Below are 20,309 nucleotides of genomic sequence, written 5' to 3'. Positions count from 1 at the left end.
GAAAGCAGTAACATTTTCGGTGAAATTTTGATTAATTGCCGAGTATTCTCTCACATCATACACACCGACACTGAGAGCCTACGAAACATCAACTTCATAACGTTAAAATAATGAAACTTCGTTTGTTTCTATGACCGTGGGGGAGTGGAAATAGCACATGGAGATACCACTTTTTTCTGTCTTTTTTGACGTGATTTCACAAATATTCACTACACGCTATCACATTAGTCTCATAATTAGCGGGAACTCTAAAAAATGTACGTTTTTAATTCATAAATTCTTTCCTGAAAATAGCATTTTCACATGGATGCGGTGGGTAATCAAAGATAAACACAATGACTGACGTCACTATTTGAAAAATAGTTATGGCAGCACATGCTATGTCGCTCGAAACTCATTACCATTTTTGCAGTACATTGCGCTAGAATTATCTTTCCTTTCCAATTTTTATTCAAGTTGTGATTATTTTTCCTCTAGCTCTTCTCAAGATGTGTGGAATAAAGGTGTGACCGTGTCGTCAATAAGTGCGCGAGGGGAAACGGTATAAATATACAGAGGACTGTGGAAAGGGATTTGACTGCAAATAGAGATGTCTAAATTTTTCGTTTATTCAATTGTCGATTAATCGTGGGGTCATTTTTAAATATTCGATTCATTCAAATAATTGTTTTTCAGTATTCGATTAACCGAGCGAATATTCATTTCTTGTAATCAAAAAGAACATACATATTTGTAATAAAAAAGTATGATGTCATAATTTTAAAAGTTACATGAAATATAATTTTGAAATAAACATGGTGCTGAATAATTGTTTTTGAATGAAATGGTATTTTAGTATATTGATAAATTTACCATTTCATGATTTTTTGAGGACGATTGAAAAAAAAGTACACAATGAAAATGATGCACAATATTATTATTGTACCAACATAAAATTTTTTCTGTTCAAAATTACCTGTTCTTTGAATGTTGAATGAAATAGCTGATTTGTTTGAATATTTCTGCTTGGTTCTTATAGCTACTAGTTCAAAAGAGGTACATTTATAGAATCATAGACCACTAGTATGGTATATTTTCCTCGGCACGCTGAATTTGAATACTACTATTTTAGAACGGGTGCTGAGACCACCTTCTTTAAGTCCGCAGTCGTTAGATTCATACGTGCAAAAGTAAAGTACAAATGTTTGACATTCGTATAGTTGTTGTTCACTAAATAAAATGGTCACGCATATACACACTTGTGAAATAAATGCACTTGCGGAAGAATTGTAAACTGTAAATTATAAATTAATCGGTGGCTTCGGGTTTTTTCTATAATATATGAGCTGAACAATATCGACGATAAAACAAGTCGCAGGAAGTTCCTAGAAATCCTTTTATATCATCTTTTTATGCCCCATCAAAAACAGGCATTAGGTTTTTGTTAACCAAGAACACAGAAACAAAGAATATTAGATATAGGAAAACTTGAAATTCCAGAAACGTTACAATCGAATAATTAACCGACGTCTCTAACTGCAAAACGCGGGAAAAATACCTCCATCACCGACCGACACCGAAAGTCGATTTTTTCTCTTGAGCTGAAACATATAAGATAGAGTATATTACAAACCTAACTTTAACCGTAAAAGACTTACCTTTCAACTTTTCAATGCTCTTATTCCCACCAAAACAATACCACACACAAAGAGCAAAAAAAAGATATTGTAAAATATTGCAGATTGTTTACATACAAAATCCAAGATGGCTGAAAGGCGTTTCTCATAAGTCGCGCTACCGTATTGTATCTATCGTGGCTCCTCTCTTACCACTGCTCATAAGCTTCTTCACAGAGCCTTCTTCAACCATTCTCAACAATTTTTATCACCTTGGGCTAATATTTCTACAATTTTTCCACAATTGTTCGCTGGTTTTATATCTTCCCTCAGCATGGTTTTCGTCAAAGCTCAGAAAGTTTCGATGGGACGAATATATGGTTGGAGTTTGTTGGATTACTTTCTATACCATTGTATATGGTACACATTTACACAGTAGCCATTTAGGCGTAAGAGTTTTGCTTCTGTTCTTCCATTTTCCAGTTAGACCGGACAACGGAGACAGTTGATTGATCATTGTTAAGTTATTTATACAACAGCAGCCCGATGTGTCTTGCAGAGCAGAGCAGTTGTATGAATGAATCGATCTAATTTCGACCGTTGAACGATCTCCATCGCTGATGATTGTTGCGTGGACGTAGTTATTCTGTAACAACACAAAGGGGCCCTGAGTTTTGAACTCACGATCGATCGCTTACTAAGCGAACGCGCAACCAATGTGGCTACGGAGACCCCCATTTCACTTCCTTTGGCACACATGTTATGTTTTTGGTTTCGTACTGCTCTAGTGCATCCCAATGAGGTAAATATCGAGGTGGAGTAGTAGCCGAACTATGTTTGTATTGGTAGACAAAATATGGTCCAAAAAAAGTAAGATTGCTATGTTGTTTGATCAAAGGTAAACTATCACAAGCCGTATCTACGACTTGAATCGGCATTTCTTCCCAAAACTTCAATGATTCCTAAAAGTGTCGAAAATTATGTGCTTAACTTCACTCAACTTTTCTAGCGTGTATCCTTGAATGTTCAAGTCCAATGGCTTCAAATTAATAAACGATACGGGACATCCATAAAATAAAACACCATCCTAGTAAGCTGTGTGCAAATGAAAAGTCCAAAAAATTCAAACGTGACATGGCGACCGTTATATTGTGACGAAGAGACTGTAAGTAATAACAACGCCTACTACGCAGAGTCGCACTAGACAGGAGGCTGAAAGTTTTTTGAAATAAAGATATATGAAAAAACGCATATTACGATCTCACGGCAGAACATATGCGAAATCTCTGTTTCGACTGCTCGCCGTAGAAACCTTCCTTTCGCGGAAACGAACCCACAAAACAGACAGCTCAAATCGAAGGATCCATTCTTGCCAGGAAATCCGACATCGTCGTTGTGCCAGGCACATTTGCACTTTTACCGCTGCTGCTGCCACCGATGTAGCTCGTATAGATATTATTTTGGGTTTCCCCTTTTTCGGGTTTCTTAGATTTGAAATTGGACATTCTTCACGTACGATTGATTTTAGTTTTTTAATTTGTACCCCCCAATGTTCCCGAAAGACGTAATCCTACGTCAAGATATTTAATTTTCTTTATTTTGATAGACACGTATAAATAAAAATATTAGACACGTAAACTATAAAAATATTATTAGATGCAAACATCTTTGCGATCTATCACGAAATAAACGGGTGATAAGCGTTCGAAATCATTCTTTTTTTCCTTAGATGTTCTTTATCTTCTTGTAAGACGTAGTCCTACACAGGAAGGTCTTACAGGAAGAAATAAAAAGAAACTGTCAATACAAATAAAAAATCTGAAAGAAAAACTGACGGGTGAATGTTGTTTTGAAAAATGCTATGAAATACACTCGGCAAAACAATTAATCAAGTGTAAGTGTAATCAATAGCTAACTTTTATCCTACATGTAACAGGTGTAGCAACGAAAGGAGAATGCAAAGCACGATATTCTGTTCAATCAATGTTCTGTGAGTATAGGTAGCGAAAATTAGGATAAAATCGACACTGTGGGTAAAACCGAAGCCCACTAATTTTTCCAGGCAGAAGCATTTTTTTTTTTTGCAAATTCTCCGATGTCCTCTGTACACAATTGCCATTTCTACTTTTCGAGTCACCCTACGGCTGCGGAAGTCGTTTTGCTGTCAAAATAAACAACACAACAAAACCGGTCAGCAAAACAGGAGACAATCCGTGTAAAATTTCGCTCATGGAATTTGAGTGTTTTTTTAGTTGGAAAATTTTGGAAAATTCGATGCTTTTTATTCGCCGCCCTGATTCGTCTAAGATGATTGTTCATTATATTGTGTGATGCGGTAGGTGGCTTTGTTGCTTATCGATGCTCAAAAACATTGGGCACTTGGGTTGGACACTCGACTCGAGCCTTGTGGCCAAAAATAACGATTTATTTTTCAATTAATGCAGCACAGTACTTTGGTTGCTGTAGGGTAACAAAACAAAATGTTTTTTAAAAATGTGTTTCTATGTTTAGTAGGCGATAATAAAAAAAAATAATGCACATCAGTCTTGTAAATCTAGTTCATTAATACATATTACTTCGCAGTAACGAGCGTGACTCTAAAGATGCACACGAGAAACGAACAAATTATTACCCCCGATATGTTCCACTTTTTTAAAATATAGCAAGGTAAAAATAGGTAAAGATTTTATAATAAGTACGGATCGGGACGACCGTACGATGAAACTGTTGAATGAAGGTGGATAAGCGCAGATCGAAACGACCGCACAAACGGGTACGGCTCGGGACGACCGTATGAAAAAATTATAATGATAAGAGTGCGGATCGGGACGACCATGCTGTGTAAAAAAAGAAGTTAAATTATTTAGAACGACCGTAGAAAAAATGATAATGATAAGAGTGCGGATCGGGACGACCCGTAAAATTATTTGCGGATAGGGACGACCATGCAGAACATGTACGACTCAGGACGACCGTATACAAAAATTATAATGATGAGAGTGCGGATCGGGAAGACCGTGCTGTGTAAAAAGAGAAGTAAAATTATTTGCGGATCGGGACGACCACGCAGAACATGTACGGATCAGAACGATGCACAGTATGAAAAAATTATAAGAAAATTAAAAATTATTAAAATTATTATCCTCCATCTTATCAGCGGGCAGCCACTGTTCGACTTTGGACGGTCTCCGATTACCCGCGGACGCTCAGAGACACACAAGTACGCGATGTGGGGAAAACCAGGGCACATCTGTATAAAATGTTGTGGGCTCCAAGAAGAGACTTGGTCTGTGGACATTCAATATGCAATGTAAGCCAAAAAGAGTTCGAAACAAGCATAACTCGTAGTACCGGAAGTTGTAGTGTTTTGGTCTGATTTTTCATTTCTTCACAACATGAAAGCTACTCTGAAACTCAAGAAACCGCGAAAATACCTGGAAATTAGAAAACATTTCATATCAACAAAGACAGTTGAAAAATTGAAGATCCATCTTGGATAAGGTAAATGAACAAAAGAGGAAGGAACCCGCGTTAGAAAGATTAAGAGCATATCAGAGAAAATGTTTTGCATTATAAAGGTAGAATTCAGAAACCAAATTAAAATTTTTTTAGCTTATTTGTAAGAGTGCAATAAGAATTTAATTAGTTTGTTTCGAATCAAATCAAATCGAAAAAAGGTAAAGGTCAGAACGCTAATATGGTATCAGAAGAGAAAAAATTTGCTTCAACTATAATCGATTGTTAACTGGATGTTTAAACCGTGAGTAATGTTAATGTTAAAAGTTAATGGATCAAGGAGATAGTAACAGCATAACTTGAACGGTGATTTGATGTACGGGAAATTAAATCAACTAAATACTGACAAGCGCGCATATACCTACTCACGAAAAATAATCCGTGAGTCCATTATTATCGCCTCAGTTAGGGATGCCATATAAAAAGTACTCAAAATTAATGCCATTTGTAATCCTTCAAGAGTCTTCAGAAATAATTCCTGAATCGTCGATAGACAAAACGCCGGCGAATGTTCTCAGTCTATTTTCCAGAACTTTAACTCCCATTCACCGATCCTTTAATGCTCATCGTCGTTGAGAACAAAAACCCAGACCCTCGCTTCCCACCGGCGCTGGCTGTTGGAAAGCCTCCCTCTTGGTGCCCCGCTCTCTGTGTTTCCCCTTGAGAGTCACACCATCAGTTGTTTGTAATCTAAAAAGGATACAAATTATTCCATTCATCCTAGCCTTGTTCTACTTTTCCCGAACCCGACTATCGCAGGCTTTCAATCTACACATAGATATACAGATGGATGGATGGATGGATGGATTTCAGCCAAAATAGACAGAGACACAGCAAGGCCAGAAGAGAGAGGGAGATTGTGCAAAAGCCCCTCGAACAAGAGCTGCAATACAACAATCGTACAGATGATCACCGCCGCCAGCCCGGAGAAGACAATCTATTCATCCATCTCACTCGCACCGAGTGCACCGTCCAAATAGGGCGGGAGAAACAAAAAAGAAATGAATTAAATTTCAATTTTCAACCACAAATTTTTAATCCGATTTTACGCAGCCCTAAACCGTACCACTATACCATCATTCGGGAGGAAGAAGAATCGCTCGACCTGATGGCGTGAATATGCGCTGAACTGAGACTGAGAAGCCCCGCTCTTACGCTTTTTTCCGCAATTGAACGCCTAGGCTGCTCTCGAACAAAGCAGGCCATTGTTGGCGTGTATGTTGGGTGAAAACTATGATTAATAATAAACTGTATCAGATCGGTCCGTTGCGATTCCTTTGGGACGCTGTGTTTTCTGTGTCTCCCGAGCCGAGAATCCTTTCTTCTGTGCCGTTTTTATAATTCTTATTCTTCGCGTTTTGCTGCTGGAGATTGTGAAATTTGAGATGTGCAATCCTTTCGGGTGCAAGATTTTGCGGTGCCCGTGTTGCGTCCCTCCGGAATGTGTGGTGCGTTTTGTACGTGGAGTCACTCATCCGCAAGAATGCGGATTTTCCCTGTCTCCCTGCCACCTTCGTGTAACATTTATTTGGCCCGGATTGTGGTTTACCGTTGGGATGGGTAGCCGGCTGAGGGAGCTGCTGAATTTGGAACAATCAATCATCACTCGACAAACCGCAAACGAAATTTACAAATACGACGCGTTTGAAGGAACTTGACATGCGCCTCTGCGCTAAATCGCACACACACACTCACAGACACCCCCAGAGGACCGGGAGCGAGGTCTCAAATCAGGCGAGTAATTTGCGAACACGCAGAATTGACCAGATTAAAAGGCAACATATTTTGGTGTCACGGGAACCACGGGAGACGACGAAAGCGACGGACGATTGAAAATTTGATCCGCTGATAGCGCGAGTCGGCGGTAGCCGTGCAGGCAGTAAAAAAAACTGTATAAACAGTGACCCGCAACGAAAAAAATCCACCCGAATTCATATACTTTTTCATAGCTGAAAGATTAGAAATGTGTGGATGATAATTGAGGTAGCCTCTCAAATGGTAGTTCATAACAACCGTTATTGAACAGCATGGAATAATTCCAATTTGATTCGCAATGATTCAAATTCTATGCAAACTTGGTAATTTTTGGTTAGAACAGGTATGACATGGAAAAAAATCCACTGGAAAATTTCGCAATATATTGTAACAAAACATTGACTCACCCCTTGTTTTTGGTGTTACCTTATGTCAAAACTATTTGTACGCGCTATTTACGTTCGATGCAAACTGTGCTTCAGTTGTGTTTATCGTTGAGTGTTGGAACTTGAAGAAATCATGGCTGGTGAACAAATTTCAATTCCCATCCGAAATTTGCTGGTGAAAGACTGTGAGGACAATGTAGCACAATGGAAACTAGCTGCAAAATATAAACATCGGGAGCAAACTCCGATCCATCATCCATCTCAGTATTTCTTGACTAACCGTGAAGCAGAAAGCTTCGAGAATGAAATTTTGAAAGACGTAAATATTTCTAGTGACGATTACAGTGAAAATGAGAAGGAAGAATAGATGTGGAATGGGAAAGAAAAGCAAACTGCAGTTTTGTTTATGAAATAAATAAGATGAAAATGCCACTTTTTTGTTTTGTTTTTGAAGGAAACTTGAGTAAATCCGAGTAAATATGAGGTATTAATACATAGTTTTATTTTTCAAATCGGTTGGATATGAGATTCTTTTGCCATTGATGCCATAAATGTGTAATTAATACCAGCAATGTGTATCCGAAACAGCACTTTTGACATTTGATAAACAAAGATTGTTTTACATGAGCCACTTATGAGATTATTCGGATGACAAACTTATGCAAACTAATTCTGATCTTTAATAACAACTACTTCAACATAATTTAAACCAGTAGTTACACAAGTAGTTACAAATGGTTTCTGCGTATTCCAAATGATCAGAACTTTAGATAAACAAAGATTTTATCGCTTGAAACATTTATGTGATTATTCAAATGGCATGAGACATTTATGCGAACAGTAATTCTGACAATTATGGACAATTTTTCCCAACACTTCAAAGTGTCACAATGGGGTCTTCGTAGCCACTTGGTTACGCGTTCGTTTACCAAGCGATCGATCGTGAGTTCAAACTCAGGGCCCTCAATTGACCATCTTTGTGTTGTTATAGAATAACTACGTCCACGCAACCATCATCAGCGATGGAAATCGATCCACGGTCGAAATAAGATCGATTCATCCATGCAACTGCTCTGCTCTGCAAGACACATCGGGCTGCTGTTCTATAAATAACTCAACAATGATCAATATCAACTGTCTCCGCTGTCCGGTCTGCTGAACAATGGATCAACAGAAAGAATACCCTTACACCTAAATGGCTACTACTGTGTAATTTACCATAATGTAAGGGAACAGAAAGCTTAACGCCTAAATGGCTACTACTAACGACTGTGTAATTTACAAATTATAGAAACATAAACATATGTACATGTACACGATTAAAACCCGGCTCTGTTACGGCTAAACTGCTAATGAGCCTAATAAATAAATAAATGAGATAAAAAAAAGTGTCACAATGACTAAATTCTGCTGTTATGTTTTTTGTCCCACATTAAAATGCATTCAACGCACGGTGCGTCGCACTGATTCAATGATCATCCGAGAAATCGAGAAGAATTCATCGGTAACATTTCTATCTATCGAGGAAAACCTTTAGCTTTCCGTATCCGATCGTACAATTAGCCGCAGGATCAGGGAACATGGATTGCAGAGCAAGTTCGCTCGTACACTACCGGTATCTTTCTGGAAACATGTTTTGTGGACTGATGAATCGAAGTGTTTGAGATCTTTAATCAAAAACGACGAGTGAGAATTTGGAGAAACTCTGGTGAACGAGTCCAGATTTGAACCCTATTGAAAATCTGTGGGTTATTCTGGATGAATGAGGAGGCCAAAACTAGCGTAACGAACAAGGACACGTACTTCACAGCATTATCGAGAGCCTGAAAAGATATTAACGCACAACATCTGAATAATTTGGTGGACAGCATGCCCAAACGTCTCCAGTCATAGTTTGCATCATTACACCATTTTTCTATTACGAATTTTTTTTTTTTTGGATTTTTTTTCTTGTCATGTTGTTTTATGGATGCATTTCACCAATTTGCTTCACATGCTTTGATTTAAGAAGAAATTGACTACATTTTTGTTTCAGTCTCTGTGTATATACCTTATTAACTGGTATAATACAAAACCATACCCTCATCTCACAAACATTGTTCATTTAAGTCCCACGGTATGATAATGGTTCAAGTGGTTTTTTTTTCGTTGCCGGTCACTGTACCTATAACCGAAACGACAAAACGCCGGTAGCTAATCAACTTTTCAAAATCAATCAGCCCAAATAAACGTGAAATGAGTCGCAGTCTGATTTTCAGACCGCTCTATCCATCCAGCTTCTTCTGACAGGTTCACGCGGTGTATATCTTGGGAAAGAACTTCAACCATAGGAAATCAAAACAAACGAAATTCGATAGTGTGGAATCAAAAAAAAAAAGAACCAAATCTTTTAAAGTCTCACTTTAAAACATTTCAGTTTTTTTTGTTACCCGAAATCAGCTGCAAACACATCCCGCAAATCAATTTCCAATCGGTTGGTCTTATTTTAAAATAGGTTACAAGGGAGGAAAATGCTACTGTGGCTCCGGCGCTCACTTTCCGGTCCATAAACGGCACACGGATATGGGAATGACCCCCGACTCGGCACGAGTCGGTCGTCCTCATCGTCGTCGTCATCGTCGTTGAGCAACTAATCGATAAAAGCAATTCCGAGTGGATAATTTATTCGTTTGAAGTTTTGTTTTTTTTTTTGGGGGGGGGGGGAGAAACGGAACCCTGCCGGAGGAAGTTGTTGAACTTTCACTTTTTCCCAGCGCGAGATGCCACAAACTGCGTTTGTTGGTGTACGTGAGGGCGCTGGATCCGAGCTGGTGCGCATGGACGGAACGATACTCGACGGTCTAGCAAGGCAGCAGTAGCCTCGCAGGATACCGACAAAGGACGGACCGACTGCGAGACCCACAAACAACCGGTGACAAGGAACGCGGCGGCAGCAGCAACGGCGAGGAAAAGGGAAGGTGAGTGCGCGGAGTAAGGAGGTGAGTGGTTTGTAAACAAACCAATCCCAGCAACGGTGCTCCAGCATCAGTAGGGAAAGTTGATGCTGATTCCTCAAGCGGTGGATGGCGGTATGTGTGTTTAGGACCGGATCGTATCAGGCTGTGTGCTATGCGCGGCGGCGGAAAAGAAATTTGTTAATTTGGCAGCTACCGTTGGTTCTTTTCCTTCTGCCGACTCTAAGATGCCGAGTCGATCGAAGGAAGTGTCCCGAATTCGAAAGAGTGCCAACAATATTTTCATTATTTGAAAAAAAAATAAAAATTCCAAAAAGTTTTTGTTATTTCCACCTCAATAATTATCGAAATGGATTTTAGTTAAGCTTTGCCAAAAAAATTATTTTGTTTTCAATTTTCACAGTTTACCCAGCTTTTTTATTGTTTCAGCATGTTTAAGATTTCTACTCTCCAAAATGATATTCCTTTATTCCAGTTATGAGAATCCTACTCCGCTCCACTCACATCGAAGACCTTTATGACGGTTATCGTCTTTCTTTGTCCATATCTTTATATATCTAGTATAAGCATACAGAAATACAGTATTTTTCACTAATTTGCCTCCCTTTTATTGATATTCAGTTCGATCAAGAAAGTTATGTCAGTTTGGATAATGTTTATATAGGTGCTGCTATCGGAATGTTGATAAATTATTATTTATCAGTATGTAAAATTTCACACAACGCCATAGCTGATTTCAATACCAATTTGATCAAGCCTTACATTATACTCTGCAATCAAGTTCTAAAACATTTCAATTTCAGTGATCCTTTAATCATCCACAAGGCGATAGTTGATCCAACTATTGGAATGGAAAGGAAGCATATGTAAATTGTTCTACAAAGTCTTTCAAATAATTACGATCGAAATGATATCCAGGAAGTATACGAGGAATTCTAGCTTTCAAAAATTATGTGGAAATCAAAAGTAATGAAGCAGAATAAAGCAAAGTCTGAATTAGTTAGAATGACACTAAATGTAAAACAGAAGTATAATGGTCAAATGTATGATCACAAACAGAAAAATCAATAATGCTACTAAATGACACAGTCACTAATTTTTATTGCTAATATGAACAAAATTGGCAATTTTCCCAGCTTTTTCAAAAATTTAGTTGGCATCTTTGCATAAGGGCCATTCAATAGGTTTCAATCGAAACTTTAAACGTTATTTCTTGAAATGAATCAGAGCACGCAATTGAATTTGTTATTAAATCGATGTGAAAAGTGTATCGAAGCTGGAGAAAACTACTCTTAAAAAAATATTGAATAGAAAAAATATTTGAAAAACTAACTTGCCTCGAAGTCCATTTTCACTACACCCAAACTAGCGTTGACAGAAAACATTTCATCTTTGGCAAAAATGATGCCATTTAGTGTGCTGGAGAGTCAAATGCGCAAATAATGAGCTGTCCTAAAAGCTTAGAAATGGTTTGTATGTATGCGTGCAGACATCTCTTTCTGTTTTCTTTTCTCATTTCATTTAGGATTGCGCCAAAAAAAGTCCATACGACGTCAATGGGGAACGAACCAAGGCCGGCTGGAATGCAAAGCTATTTACACGACCACGCTATCCGCATGGCTAATGATGCTTCAGCAGTTGTTCAGCAAATACGTGATAATATTGCACCTGATTATAAAATGAAGTTGGGAAGTGTTTTCTAAGAGTAAAAAAGGAGCGCATGAAGGAGAACAATATCTATCTCGGTCTGGGCCGTGTATGTGGCAAAGTATGTGGAAAGCTTATTTGTCATTTGTTTCGCTCGTATTAATCTTATATTGCTGTACCATGTATATTATACAAATACTTACCAGTATTTGTGAGTCATGACATTTTCTGTTATGTTATGTCTCATTTAATGTCATAAATCGGGATGACAAAACATGAGCTAAAAATCAATTTTGGGTGTAGCTATTCGCATCGATGGGACACGTACTTTCTGAACGGTGCTTCCCTTCTGACGGACATGCATGAAATGATTGTGTTTTAGATTCGCTTCCTGATAACAAAGTGTTTTGCAATCAACAAATTGCGTTGGGTGCTTCTTTTTCATTCAAAAAAGTGTGTTTTCTATATTTCGCCTTCACTTATTTGCAAGCACTTAAGTAACCCAAATTTTAACTTCCATTTAACATGTTGAAAAATACATTTTATACGTGAAAAAATATTATCAACTCAGTTGTCCAACGGCATGGCCCGACTTCCCATTTGTGAGTCTTAAAGCAACGTGAGGTCGAGCGTTGTCATGCTGTAGAATCGCTTGTGCCTCTGTTCGTTTTGTGGCCATTTTTCGCGCAGTGCTCAATCCAATCAATTGGTTTTTAACCGTTTCTCGGTGATGATTTCATTAGGTTTCAACAGTTCCTGATAAATAACACCATTCTGGATCCAACAAACATGAAGCATCATTTCGCAGCGTGAATAGTTGGCCGAGCCAAAAATTTAGAAGAAGAAGAAATGTGCTTTCATTATTCTTGGTTCAACGATTATTTCTGGCTAATTCGTCTATTTCAACCATGCGGAGAGTCAATAGAGTCAGAGTCAGTATGAGACATATCGGTCCGAATATGAGCCTCGAATTGGCTTTCAAACATCAACGTAAGTATGTAGCAATTATTGATCAAAATTCTTAGCAACAACGAAGCTCCTCTGGGAACGTTGGGGTCATCTAAAAGAAGATGAATACTACAGGGTGGTTCACTAACAGATCACCAAATTCCCAAATTACAAAATTCTGTTCTCAGGGTTCTGTTTAAAATTCCATCATCCCTAATAGAGAAAAAAACTATTTAGAGCATAAGATCCCACGGAATCCTGTCCATAACTTAAATCTCAGTGATATAGTCGAGATAATTTTAACATTTTAAAATGGCTAGAAGACGTTTGATCCAAGACGGCGAGAAATTATCATGCAGCCATTTGCAGAAATACAGTAAACATTCACTAACTGGGCGAAAAGAGAAGACCACTTATCGACATTCGCGTTTTAACTGGTCCGGCATGTTAAACGTCAAATAAAATCGAGGGAAACTTCAATGAATTGTTTGATTCGCTTAGTTCCTGTAATTGGATAAATAAAAGGATTCCAATGGAAGTTTCGCATTGAGTGCGACAACAGGTATGATATATGATTTGAGAAAATTGTTTTTCTGTAGTTTAATCAATGTTTTTGTCGTGCGAAAATAATGTCAACTTTCATAACATTTAAAATTACATTCGAATGCCCCTCACAGCAAATCTTCCATTTGAATATGGCGTCGATTGTTTACGAAATTGTGCTTTTTAACTGGTCCAAGGACCAGTTAACGTTCGCCCAGTTAAATAGCAAACCAGTTAAACCAGGACCAGTTAGCGAACGATTACTGTAGTTGTTCGCGATCAAAGTGGTGTTTTGACATTTATTACAGGTATGCCGTTTTTTATACCACACAGAATCGCTATCTTTTGTTTGAAAAATTGTAACGGTTTTGTGAATTTTGCTAATTTTGTGAAATTTTGTGAAAAAAAACAGACAGAGAAACGGAAAAAATTACTTGTTCTTAATGACGCTACAAACAATCTGAATGACAGATCACGCTCAAAATTGACATTAGGATCACTAAAAGTAGACCAGCTCAAAAAGAATGAAAAAATGTTCAGTTGGAAAATTTAAAATCACAAATTCGCGGTATATATTTGACAGAATGTAATCTTTTATGTACAATCTACCGTGAAACATAGTGATATACACTCAACAAAAACATTGTAGGAGCATCTTGCAATATCGAAATTCTTGAATGATTGATGTAAAAAAAAAACAATTCAAAAATGTCTTTTTCGGTTGTTTTTCAAAGCTTCAATGGAATAAAAATTTTCCCAACCATTCAGCTTTTATTCGTTCCATAAAACAAAAATCTTTAACGGAACGAAAAATTACCCATTCGTCTTTTCATGAAATTCAACGCATGAAATAATGAGCGCACAGCAAATCGCAGTTTTGAAAATTTGGAAAATGTTAATACCTTGTTGCTTTGACGAAAACAAATCTACCATAGATTTTTTTAAAGTACTAAAACTGGTTTGTGTTCTAGAAGATCTACCATAATTTTGCAAATATTGCAGTAAGTATTAATGTTAGAAATTTTGTACCTAGTGTATCTCCCAACCCCCTGCAAAATTTTATGTTGACAGGTATAACTTTATTTTTTCCTAGCCGATCATCTCAAGATGCTCATTTAACGCGTAGTTACAGTCTTTCAAAAATCTCGATGTTGCAATGTGTCTCGTTTTTTTTTTGGCGAATTTATGATCTGATTCACAGCATTTTCATATAGAATTGCTCCATTATCAACAGCTTCCTGATTAAAACTCCGAATATTTAATGTTATTGGGATATTAAGAATTCGTAATCCTGACCTTTGATTATTTTTTTTATAAATTCCCTGATATTTGCGCTGAAATCATTATTATAATATAAAATCATTATCAAACACACTTTTCGATCATTTTTTCGAGTTTCTGACTACATAAAATACATTTTCGATACCAAAAAGTTCATTTTCATCTCCCCTAGAGATTCTCTACTATTTTTGCTTCAAGCCCGCAGAACCACAGAATACAAAGCTCAATGCGGTCAACGTTAATTTGGAGCTATAACAAACGAAGGAGTTTAAATTTGAAACAATCGTTTGTCACGAAACAAGAGAATGTTTGTGTATCTTGTACAATTAGTGTATTTATCCAATGCTGACGGAAAAAAAAGAGCTTAGCAGTATTGAACAGTTCATGAATAGAAGGGATCCTGCTTGCAGCAAGCCCAAATACCATTATTGCTTTTTTATCCAACTTCCTATTGACGACTGGAATGAAGAGAGCTGTGACTCTATGTTTAGTTTCACAACTTGTCACCGAATAGGTTCGAATAAACAAACTCATCTAATTCGCCTGTTTTCAAAATTACAAAGACGTTACCACACAACGTTTAACCATTGTTGGATTTACACATACACATACCGTATCAAATTAACTCAGCGGAAATTCTTCCGTAATTTTTGGCTGAAAAGAATCTTTACAATCGCTATCTGACCTGTTCGAAGCACGCGCCATTCGGGAATTTGGAATTCTTTGTGGAGCTTCATATTTCAAAAAATTGTACCGCATATTGACTAGAATGTACGTTCTCAATTCGCGAAAAAGGTTCATGCGCCTTTTGCCATATGAGCTTTATTTTTTAAATTATATAGCATCACGTATAGAATCAAAATACGTAGTAAAAAAACATTATCCATTTTTTATCCGTACACAGGATTGCCAACTATAATTTCGCCATTTCTCCCGTAACTTCAAAATTATATCCTCCCAAAATTGAGATCAATATTATGAATTTCTTTGAATTCATCGTCCATACTTTGAAATACCCACCAAATGAGGAAAATAGATCAGCGGCGAATGAATTGTTGGATTTTTTTTTTCAATTTTGATGATATTTGATTCGATTTTAAAAATATTTACTACAGTTTCAGTATTAATATTGAGTCTCATTTGAATCGTACGAGCAAATGTTATACAAAACCTTATCATATTTATTCCTCAGATATTCTGGTTTCATGAAATTATCTAGAACTGTTTTGAAAAGCCTCGAAATATTTGTGCGTAGAGAAAATAACTCAGGATTTTCACTTATTCACACATTATTCATACATATTGATGAAATAGTCAAATCCAAATCTGTATCAGGTGAATTCAATTTAATGTAAGCATTATTTTCAACAGAGCAAACTTTGACAGGGATCCCAGTATATTTTTCTGCGGATTATTTTCATTCTGAAAAAATAAAAAGTACAAAAATCGGGGAAAATCAGAATCATTTCTGAAACGTTTGTCAGAATATCAGGAAACGGAATTCTGGGAAATCCTGAGAAATCAGGAAGGTTGGCATCTCTGTCCGTACACGTTGTGTATTTTATAGCGGCACGCTCACTAACCGCCACAAGAATTTTTTGACAGCGGTGTGTTTATAAAGTAGTAGGCTCTTTCGCTGGTGAGAGGTGTAGAGGCGAATGAACTGCAAAGTTTCAAGCCTCTTAAAAACAAAGAAAGAAAAAGAAGCTCGTGAAAGTCTCAGTGCTTTTCGTACAGTAAGTTAAATGTATTCCAGATGGGAGAGGGAAAAAGAAAGGTAATCTTGCACACTTATGTTGGAAATCTGTTTGCGACAATCGCAAAACAGTTGAATATGGCCAAACGAAGCGTGGCAACGGAACTTACTATCGACAGCTAAATTGGAAAGCGTTGAGAATCTTCAAAACAAACCCTGGACAGTCAGATAATAAAGTCACAATAAAATGCGGTGCTACTCGTACACTGGAGAAAAACATTAGTAAACGCAGTTACCAAATCTTTAGTAACCGAAACATTGGTAAAATGTACACATTTTTTGTACATATTACTAAATCCTTGTAAAACTAATGTCAAATGCAATGTACATCCCTACCAACGATTCGTACATTTTACTTCATACCATGAGTAACCTTGAGTATTTTCATGCTTAGCAACTGTGTGTGTGCATTCGCCATTTCTCTTGTGGAAGCGATGCAATTCGAAGGTAAGCAGTTTGTTTTTAATTAATTATAATTATACTTGTATATCTCTTTGAAGTCGCGAAGCTATTTTTGCTGCAGGGCCACATAGAATACAGCCCTCAAAAAGAACACTATTATGTCGCCTAGCAGCAGCGGTCGTTCAAAACGGAGTAGATGTGTTCCGCAGTTTGTACTGGCACTCGATAAAAATACATTCCTGCGCCTATCGTTGGTGAAACCATTGGCATATCACTTAAACAAGGTAAATTTTGTACGTACTTATCATTCCCTCGAACGAAACGAAATCAAATCTGTCTTTTTTCTTTCTAGGTTTACTTAAAGAGTTTCCGGGAGCCGGTTATGTAAACTTCATCAGTAAGTTTTCAGCCGGTCCATTCCGTTAATTGCACAAATATCATGCCAGCGGACTTTACGAACAATTCTTGTTCTAAGAAAACTTCAGACGGCATCGGCAACAAAATACCAGCACAGATATCAATTACAAAATTGCCAATCATCCAGCAAGAAAATCCAACATAAACCAGAGTCCAAACAAGTGCCCAATTCCGAAACAACTACATTTTGTATGTTGAAGTTGTATTTGATGGAAATAAATTAGCAAAACATAACCTTTTTCATCGTAATTATTGCAAAAACTAAAAATACAATAATAATACGAATGCAACCCGATTTCAATAAATTGTACGTAAGCCCGAAATCTCGAAAGCAGGATGGGGCGATATTCGGGTACATGTTTTGACACTTGTATTTACCAATTTACTCGCTTAAAATATACGAATAATTAGTACGGTCGAAAATGACTAGGTTATATGGTATTAACTCATACTCGAAGGTGGTATGACCAGATTCTTATGAGGTCCCAAGGAAGCCTGCTCATTGACTATGAAACTTGCGTGAGAATGGATTTTTCCTGGTTAAAAATTCAACTAGCCATGACACGAGGAGCTATCACCGGTAAATTCGCGTTCATGGATGAATTTTCTCAGAAGTTCATGATTTGATAAGGTTTCTGTCACAAAACAAAACTATGAACTCGAAGTTGTACAAAGAAGAATCACGTGTGCTGCCTTTCATCAAAGCACTTATGTGGCCTGTGAAATTTTGATTTGGTTAGCTACAGCCAAAAATTTACTGCAATACTCCACAAAGCGTTTCCAAGTGGTAGTCCGTAAATCTGGATGTATACGTTAAGGTGTCGGTTTCCTGAACTATAGTGATGCTAGAGAAACCTTCTCAGCGTAATGTTACTTGTGCTACGGATCCAAGGGAGCCAACGAACCGAAGGGTTTGAAAGCATACATTCATTTCAAAGTAGAAAACAAGCAAACCTCGGTAGCCATTGACTGCAAAGCCACGAACGCTACATTAAGTCCTTCTCGTCCAAGCAAGCTGTGCCCCGCGTTCGGCGAGGCTAAACCGAGCGTTGCCTAAGGTAAACGATGTGTTTTGAGCTCAAGACCAGAGCAGTGTCCTGGTCGGTTTCACTTGGTCGCTCGCAAAATTAACTAAACTGACCCACTGCCCGGGTTGGGACGAAATCGATTCACAGTCCTGTTTTCGTTTTCGAGCACGTTGCACCATTGTCAAATGGGTCGAAAATAGCGACCCACGATGGTTCCCCAAGCTGCACCGGATCACGCAACGCGTTTTCTCCCAGCAAAACAATCCTCAACCGATCGTCTCCCACACTCACTCAAGCTCAAGGCCCGAGCCACCAGCATCTAGCCGGTTTCGGAAAGGTGGAAACAAGAAAAGTCAATATTTGTTCGAACGGGAAGACAAGGAAGCCTCCGGCTTCGTGGGTGATGAGATGCGCCGAGGAAGATGGATTAGCCGGTGCCTGTTGGTGATCCGAGCACACTGGAACCCGTCTCGTCAATCCAAAGCAACCGACGTTTGGCTGATTGTTTTCGAGAGATGAAAACCTCGAAAAACTAAAGGCAGGGAGCGAAAAGTGATCAACTCCCAGATGAAGGTAAACTTTTGACATTTTTCGGGCATCTTGATATCATGTTTTCTCGGGTGTCAGACAACATTTTACCTCGCTCTTCGCTCCCACGGCTCACAGGACTCCACCGCGAGAGGTCGAAGAAGGTCGACGACGGGGCTGGGCTCACGTCAAGTCAGGTAGCTGTGGAATTTCTAGACCGATCGGATTTCACCCGCAGATAATGGCCCATGCCGGGATAGGCCGCGCGACTCACCTGGTTCCATTTTGATGATTGCCTTCCGCGTATCGTCCGGTTGCAGGAGCTGCGATCGGCCTGCGAGGGCCAATGATTTGTTGCAGAACTTGGGCAACAAATCGGTACTGGTGAGCTCCGCTGGTGGATCCAACTTTGTAGGCAAAACTTTAAACTGCACACAAAACTACTTATTTAGGGTTCGCTAGTCCCTGAGGTTTATCTTTGAACTAGTTTTCTTTATGGTTTTTTTTTTGTATTGTTTATATGTTGGTTGCAAGAGCTTCGATTGAGTTTTGTACTATTGGTTGATTTGTTGACGCTGATAAAAATTGTTATATTCCTGCTTTTCGGTCCTGTAAGGCACTATTCCTGGGATGAATTTAGTCACAATTTAGAGGTAATTATAGCTACTTGAGGTATTTCACTTGCTCTGAAACATGCACACACACGCACATCGTTTGGTTTTGCTTCGATAGTCTCAACATCTGCGTTAATCCCAGAATTGAAGTGTTTATTACGGTGTGCAACACATGGAATAACACTCTCCAGTCACCATTGCCACACGAACCGGAAACGATCCGGAACTGCCCCCCAGAAACAAGCAAAAGCTGCAAATTATTGACTTTAAATCCACTTGGCGTGTACAAAGCCACCCACACTACTAAGCTGCCGTGCACAAATGGGGTGCCCTGTGCTCCCCTTTTTCTTTCTATCGCACTCGTCCGGACCCTTTTGATGATGATGATGATGGGAAAACTCTAACTTTGGTCAGACGGGCGATAGTGACAGCTAGGAAAGTAACAGTTGATAAGCTGTAACGAATCTAAGCCAGCGGCAGCACTACAACGGGGCGGGGGGAATATGTTAACGGAATTCCACCATCGATAAAGCAGGCTACGGCAGCAGGGACAATCCACACGCGCGAAAAACAGAGCACAGCAGGCGACGGAAACGATGGTAATCACACGGCAAACGACGATGACGATGACACGGCAACGACAACAGCGACGACAACGACGACGGCAACACCAGCAAATACAATTCGCGTTTGGGCTATTCCTCCGTTCATGGCACACTGCGGCGATCATCTGCAGAAGCTGAACGCGCTCTCCCGCTCGAGCAATGTGTTGCCCAATCGTATCACACCAACACCAACCCAACCAAACGCAGCCAGCCAGCCTTGCGTTTACCATTCGAAAAGCGCATACCCACACACACACACACACTCGCACACAATCATCCCACAAGGCTTGCTCGAACGTTGTTGCGCGCGTGTATGCGTGTGCTAGAGTGACAG

General features: G+C 38.6%; 1 protein-coding gene across 1 annotated transcript in view; it reads right to left on the bottom strand.

The window, feature by feature from the left end:
• Positions 1-20,077, bottom strand: part of LOC129775645 (paired box protein Pax-1) — a 122,122-nt gene extending 102,045 nt beyond the window's left edge. Inside the window, exon 1 of the mRNA XM_055780628.1 lies at positions 19,031-20,077. Within this exon, the coding sequence (XP_055636603.1) occupies positions 19,031-19,040 (10 nt within the window). The 5' untranslated portion in view covers positions 19,041-20,077. The remainder of the gene's footprint in view (positions 1-19,030) is intronic.
• Positions 20,078-20,309: the final 232 nt, after the last annotated feature.

This window comes from Toxorhynchites rutilus, chromosome 1 (genome assembly GCF_029784135.1).
Source record: "Toxorhynchites rutilus septentrionalis strain SRP chromosome 1, ASM2978413v1, whole genome shotgun sequence".
In the NCBI taxonomy this organism is placed as follows: Eukaryota; Metazoa; Arthropoda; class Insecta; order Diptera; family Culicidae; genus Toxorhynchites; species Toxorhynchites rutilus.
The sequence above is the reverse complement of the archived record's forward strand: the minus strand, read 5'-3'. Positions and strand labels throughout refer to the sequence as shown.